The 7,409-nt window shown below is 33.8% G+C and overlaps 1 protein-coding gene across 1 annotated transcript in view; it reads left to right on the top strand.

The window, feature by feature from the left end:
- The window catches only part of MIA2 (MIA SH3 domain ER export factor 2), a 77,814-nt gene that overhangs the window by 33,981 nt on the left and 36,424 nt on the right, over nt 1–7,409 (top strand). Inside the window, 4 exon segments of the mRNA XM_023731442.1 lie at nt 556–646; nt 2,804–2,942; nt 6,725–6,826; nt 6,957–7,020. Of these exon segments, the coding sequence (XP_023587210.1) occupies nt 556–646; nt 2,804–2,942; nt 6,725–6,826; nt 6,957–7,020 (396 nt within the window).

Here is a 7,409-nt window from a genome sequence, read left to right as displayed (position 1 = left end):
AAATTATTAGAAATTCATATGATTAATTTTTAGCATTTCTCATAACAAAATTTCCAAGTTCTGCATTTATTTCTTTGGATTAGGAATATATTAAAAATGTTTACTGTATTTTCTCTCATACTTCCCTCTTTGTACATTCTTCTTTCTCTGGTCTCACTATTTCTTTATCCCTACTGTCACATATCCTATTTTGAGAAGTAAATACTGGGTTCATTTTCTTCTGGTTTATCCCTTCTTTCCATCCTAGTAGTGGTATATCCTCTTCTTTGCTGATCTCGGTAAAGTCTTGGTAAATGTTTTGTGAGAGCTACTTTAATCAAAACCTATTTGTTGGCAGTAAATAGAATGAAAATAATCACTCTTTAAGTGTCTTTCACCACTCTTCTCTGTCCCTGTTCTGAGGCTTGCAACTATTGATGACTTTGGTAGCTTTCCAGGACGGAAGGTGCTTTGTTGGTTTCTAGGCTAGGTGATAATTTCATCTAAGTGCTTCAAAAGGTTGGAGATGTCATATAACTGATTAATGTTGCTTTTTTTTCCTTCTGTTTTTTAAAGTTAAATGCTTCCTTAAAAACCCTGGAAGGAGAAAGAAACCAAATTTACATTCAATTATCTGAAGTAGATAAAACAAAGGAAGAGCTTACAGGTAGATAATTTACTTACTTTCAGTGTTTCTAAATAAATGTTTCTCCTTATAGAGAATGATACCATTAAGTAAATCAGTTTTGGGAGCATTCAGTTTGATTATTTATTAACTTTTACTTTTGTTGGCAATTTGTAAAAGCGTATCCTTGGGCCCCGGACACTCTGCTAACTCAGAACTGAAACCACTCCCAAAGCCTACTTTTCAGACAAAGATTAGAGAGACTTAAAAAAAGTGAAGCAAATTTTGTCAATTGCATTTGAAATTTTTTCTGAGTTGGTATAAATAGCATCCTTTTTTATTTAAAAAAAAAAAAATCCACCATACGTTTGCATAAAAAAAAGATTAGAAAGACATACTCAGATGTCAACAATGATTACCTTGAATATGGCATTATGGACAAATTTTTGTTTTTCTGCTTATATGTATTTAAAAAAAATTTCTATAATAAGTGAACTATATTTATAATAAGACACCTTTTTAAAAGATTTGAACCACTGAAGATGCAGATTATAAAAAAATTATAGCCCTATTTACATGATATTGATACTTAGATTATTTTTGGATTTTGAAAAACATTAGTATTAACTTTTTAAATAAAGTTTTACTATATGTAAAGCATAGTGCTAAAGGTCATGGGAGATTTACAGAAGGAAAGATACGGACCCTGCTTTCAGGGAAGCTGTATTTTAGTATATTAACATGTCCCTCAGTGACTGTGTAAGTGCCAAAGTAGTAAGGCATTTGCTCACCAGTTAGTTACCCCACCCCTTAATACCATTTCTTGTCAAATCTTTCTTTTTCAAACTAGTATCTGGAGACCCTGTGTCTGACTGTACCGTCTAGCAAATTTAACTTTCCTTTTTTAATGAATCATGAAAGGTAAATTATTTAAATTGATCTTCTATTATAATTTGAAGGTTTTCTTCTAAACTGTTTCCCCTTTGCCGTTGCCTTTTTGATAATCATTTCCAGTGCTCTTTTGAGACACAGAAGATTTGAAACAAATAGTTATAGCAGTATAAAAATATAATGAAGATTTAGGTGTTGGTTTATAGTTTTTTTTTTTTTTTTAATAGGAAAGATCCTGTTTGAACAGAGATAAAAAGTTTCTTTGTTTAGTGACTGTTCTTGGCAATGACTTAGAGCCAGTAGCTTACAGCCTGATACAGATTTAAAATTTCTGTGGAAAGACAGATATACACATTTTCCTGGGCATTTAATCATGTAATGTTACCATGTGTACTTAGGCTATCCTTTTGATGTGTACTTCTAATTAATAGGTGGTTTAGAATAATTATATACTAGTACATATAATTTCTAAAATTTGGATGCTTATTAGTATGGTTTAGAAAATGCCCTCTTTGGGCAGAGTGAATTTTTTGTCTTCTGTTAAGATTTATGGTGGTGATTCATGCTCATGTTTGGGGAGATGGTGCCTGAATCTTAGAGGAGCTCAGACTTGAGGTTATTATGTTGGTTGAGGGATGAGGTTTTGAAAACAATTGATGCACTCATTATGAAGTACTTATAATTATTTAGAATAGTTAATTTTTGTTTAATAGATGATTATTTAGCTGGTTTAGCGGTTGAAACAAAGCTAAAGTTGTCATTTTTTCCTAGGCTTGATCTGGTTTAAGCTGTGAGGACTTTTGAGCATTTGTTACCGGATGATCTAGATTTCTGGCTTGACTTACAACATTTTTCAAAATTTTGACCTAGGAGGGCGGGCTGGGTGAAAGTTACATTTTGAAGGTAAAGGTAAAGTTTTTACTTGATATAAAGCAGCATTGTTCATCATGTGGAAGTAGTTTCACAAGGAATGCTGAACTAAAAGAACTGTCTTCAAAACTCTCATCTCCAAAACCTTCTTAGAGAACTTTAGTGGCTTTTGACTTCCAGAAAAATAGATACTAGAATTAGAACATTGAATGTTTTGGGAAACCAGAAATAATAAAAAATTCTAAACAATGCTCTTTAATTAAAGTACTATGAAGCATTTAGGTGAGCAAAATACCTTACAGATTTTTTATGGTTGTTGCAAAGAGGAGTATATATCCTTAGTTTAGTGATAATTTTATTAGTAATTTTTATCTTTCTGAAATGTTAATCTGTAACTCAACATATTTATTAATTGTGACTTTAAAACTTTTTCTATAGAGCGTATTAAAGATCTCCAGACTGAGCAATCATCTTTGCAGTCAGAAAATGCACAGTTTGAAAATGAGAATCAAAAGCTTCAGCAGAAACTGAAAGTAATGACTGAACTATATCAAGAAAATGAAATGAAACTTCACAGGTAATAAAAATTGTATTGATAGCTCCAGCAAGTAACATAGCCTAAAATTGTATGTTGCATTTTCAGTTTATGTGATTATTAGAAGTTCTCAGTATATGATTAGATGATATTTCATCAGTTCGTTTTTAGGAAAGTTAATTTGATCTTGAGACTTTTTATTCATAGAATATTGTAAATGTTGTTGGAATTTCCACGTTAGTTCACAAACTCCCCTTTAACTTTTAATAAATAGTCAGCAGATTATTGCCTTAAATTTCCTAATATTGGCAGGTTAGGTCAGGGAATCTTAATAAATACGGTAGTGATTGACCCACTCATTAATTTCATCTCTGCTATATCTAAAACCGACCCCTCATGCAAATTGAGCATGCTCCTGTGTTCCTTGTCTCAGTAAATGGTGGTGTCATTTGTCTGGTTGCTTAGCGCAGCTGCTTAAGCCACCCTCAACTCCTTTCTTTCTCTTATATCCAATATTTATTCTGTCATCAGATCCTTTCAGCTTTTCTGTATCCTGAATCTGACCACTTTTCACTGCCTCCCATACTATTATTCTGATTCAAGCCATCATCAGGTAGTACCTGGCTTATTGCGGTTACCACTTAAGTGATCTCCCTCCTTTCACTCGTAAATTCCTGCACTATGTTTTCTATGCAATACACAGAATAGTCTTTCTAAAAAGAATTATAGATGTCTCACTCTCTTGTTCAGAACCCCCAAGTGCTTTCATATTACACTCAGAATTTAATCCAAAGTTTTTATCATGACTTAGAAGACCCTACCAGATCGGGTGTCTGGCTACTTCTTTAATCTTTAGTTAATTCAGTTTCTTTTTTGCTTAGTGTCCTGTAGCCATACTAGCCTTTTTGATCATCTTTAGCATGCCAAGCACATTTGTACCTCAGGGCCTTTGAACTTGCTCCTAATGTCTGGAATGATGTTCCCCTATATATTTGTATGGCTTAGTCCCCTGTTTCATTTGGCTCTGGGTTCAAATGTTGCCTCAGAGAATCCTTGTATGAGTACTCTAAAGAAAATAATACTTGCCATTCTCTATCCCCTTATTTTGCTTTATTTTCCTTCATAGCCCTGTTCCTCTGGTTGTTTTTATCTTCTGTCTTCCCTACATTAAATGTAAGCTCATGAGAGAATTACTTTATTTTCTTCTCTTCTGATCCCCAGTCCACCTAAAACTATGTCTGGCACATGAAAGGTGTTCAACAAGTATTTGTTAAACATATGAATAAATATATTTAGTGCCTTTATATATGGGAGTGAAAGAGTGTGTGCATGTGTATGCTGATGCCTAAGTGCGTAGGTACACAGAAGGCCCTTGAGAATATCTGTCTGGGGACCCCATATTTTTAAATACCACTATACCAAAAAAAACCAAACCCATTGCTATTGAGTTGATTCTGACTCACAGCCATCCTACATAGGACAGAGTAGAACTGCCCCATAGGGTTTCCAAACAACAGCTGGTGTATTTGAACTGCCGACCTTTTGGTTAGCAGCTGAGCTCTTAACCACTGTGCCACCAGGACTCCTAAATACTACTATATTTTTTAACTTAAAGGGAAATTAAATGTAACCAAAGTTTTAGGTCCTTTTCAAAACTTAATGAAAATTACTAAAATTTGGAAAATGATAAAGAACATTAGCACTCCACTGAGTTCAGGATGCTAGGTAGTTGGTTAGGCTCATTCAGTAGCCAAGCCCTGTACCTAAACCATGCTTTGGATTCAATTCAGAATTTAAAAACTTGCTATTCATCTTGGACCTTTGGGTCATTTGGGACTGCTCAGGATGTGAAAGGGAAATAAACATGACTAAATGGAAGAGCTGTAGTGTAGCCTCAGTGTTTCAGTCAGTAAATCTAGGAATGGGCCCTTATTTTTAGGTTAGAATGAAAGATATTGTCAGCTAAATTTTGGACATAAAAGGGATTATTTGAGGTGAAAGAAATACTTTTGAGTATATTTTTTAAACAAAAAGAAAATGATCTTTTAATTTTAATGAGTAATGTTAAAAATTTCAAAGAAAAGAGGTGTTCTCTGAAGATATTCAAAGCAAGGACAGGAGGCTAGTGTGTGTTGTTCCAGTTGTGAAATGTTGAAATGTTTTGAATTCTTAAGATTACCATATCTTCCATTCTTATATTTAAATTACACTGTTCACTACTCAGATTCAAGGAATTATGTCACTGGTTGTTCTTCAGGTTAGAAAACAGAGAGTTGATAAACCCAATGCCGTTGAGTCGATTCTGACTCATAGTGACCATACAGGACAGAGTCGAACTGCCCCATAGGGTTTCCAAGGCTGTAATCTTTATGGAAGCAGACTGCCACACCTTTCTTCCATGTAGCGACTGGTGGGTTCAAACCACAGGCCTTTCGGTTAGTAGCCGAACGCTTAACCACTGCACAGCCAGAGCTCCTCAGAGAGTTGATAGTACCAGTAAAATGTTTAATTGAAATTCTTGCCTGCATACAGTATGATTTAGGTTCATTTTCTAGATGCTGGATTGATATTTTTCATAACTGACATATATTGCATTAGTAGCATTCTTCCAAATTTAATATTGGAGGGTAGTGAAATGATAGGACATAGAAGCTTGGTGTGAGGTAAGGCGTGATTTTTATTTAGATAATTGGTTTCCTTTCACAGTGTCATTTCTGTCATTACTGATAGATTCAAGGTGATTGGCAGGGGTGTCAGATAATTTCTTATCATCTTCAATCCACAACCTGTAAAAACACACCTCCTTTCCATCCCCAAGTCCATCATACTTTCATGCTTTTCCTGAGGAGATAACTTTTATTTTCTTGTAATACCTGTGAAGTGATCGACCTGGGGGAATGCCTTCTAAGCAATAGTTAATATAATTTGTAGAATATAAAACATTTGCTGCTGCCCTATGTAATTTTTTCGGTAGTTTGTCATGTTCTTCCTCAAAGTTCATGAAGGGGAGGAAAAATCTGTAGTTAGGACTCCAAATGTGTTTTTCTCTTATGCTCAACAAATTTTTTTTGAGTAACTCGTGCTGTTATTGATGACTATGTGAAAAACAACAGACAGTATAGTATAGTCACTACACTACTTGGTAGCTCTTTGCCTTGGTCCAGTTATCTCGTCTTAATCTATCTGTGCTTCATTTTCCTTTTTGTAAAATGGGAACATTAATATAACTCTTCTGTAGGGGTTTTGTAATAATTAAATGATACATATAAAGGCCTAAGAACAGTTCTGGTACATATTAACGGCTCGATAAGTTAGCTATTGGGCTGCTATTAAAAGTACTAGAAGTAGTAAGTAGGAGTACTACTACTCCTGTTTACTTTGGGTTGTTTTTTATGAACTGGCCTGGGAGCTTCATTACTATTTTTAACAGCCTCTTTAAAAACAATCGAAACACAGTTCATTAGTTGGTGACTTCTTGTCTAATAATTGTAACGCTTCTTTATACAAGAAGGCTTGATAAATGACATAACAGTTGTAATAGTTTTAGTAATATTTACCTTTGATCATCTTATTTTTATGATAACTTATAGAAAACTCTTTAAATTACTGTGTTAATAGTATTATATCAGATGAGCTGCTTAATAATCTTAAATTTCACACCAGGAATATTTATATAGGTTTTTTTTTTTCCTTGCATGTGATGTTTTTAGTGGCACTGTACAAATTGCCTTATGGGGGGAGCACCAGTTGTGATATAATTTAAAAGATAGAACTGATGATTTAATGACATGTACTAAAAGAAATAAAACACTTTTTGTTTTAAGGAAATTAACAGTAGAAGAAAATTACCGGTTAGAGAAAGAGGAGAAACTTTCCAAAGCAGATGAAAAGCTCAGTCATGCAGCTGAAGAACTGGAGATCTATAGGTACTAAATATATTTCCTCTCTTTTTTGAGGGGTGGGGATGATATCCAAAAACACAGTATTAGAAAGAATTAGAAAGCAACCAAAAGAGTAAATAAAACGACTGTTTTTATTTCGTTATTTTTCATTCAGGTGTCTTGCTGTTAGGCAATTGTACAGAAAATGTAAAAAGGAAAAAATGTTTTACTTTCAGTGCGTATGATTTTAAATCTCTTACATTAGGTGGTTTTGAATATGAACACTCCTATTTATGTTAATATCATGAAAATTATGAATAGCTATTACAAGGTCTTGCCTCTTTGATTCAAATGGGAGGGAATGTATACAATATCAGTGAATTCAAGAAGTGTGACACAGAAATAAGAGTGAACCAGAATTAATGCTATAAAGAAGTGTTTATAAGATTATTAAGTCTGGTTTTTTACCTTGGCTCTATCCTCACTGGATCCAAGGAAGTAACGGAAAATCTAGAGAAGAAGAGGAAAAAGATTCAGCAGTAGTCCAGATAGTCACATTAGTCACATTAGGAAGAGTGTGCATGGATTTTATCCAAGAGAAGAAATTATTTTGTTACGTAGTCTTATA

This window comes from Trichechus manatus, unplaced genomic scaffold (assembly GCF_000243295.1).
Source record: "Trichechus manatus latirostris isolate Lorelei unplaced genomic scaffold, TriManLat1.0 scaffold00043, whole genome shotgun sequence".
NCBI classification, from domain to species: domain Eukaryota; kingdom Metazoa; phylum Chordata; class Mammalia; order Sirenia; family Trichechidae; genus Trichechus; species Trichechus manatus.
This window is presented reverse-complemented; position numbering and strand designations above follow the sequence as displayed.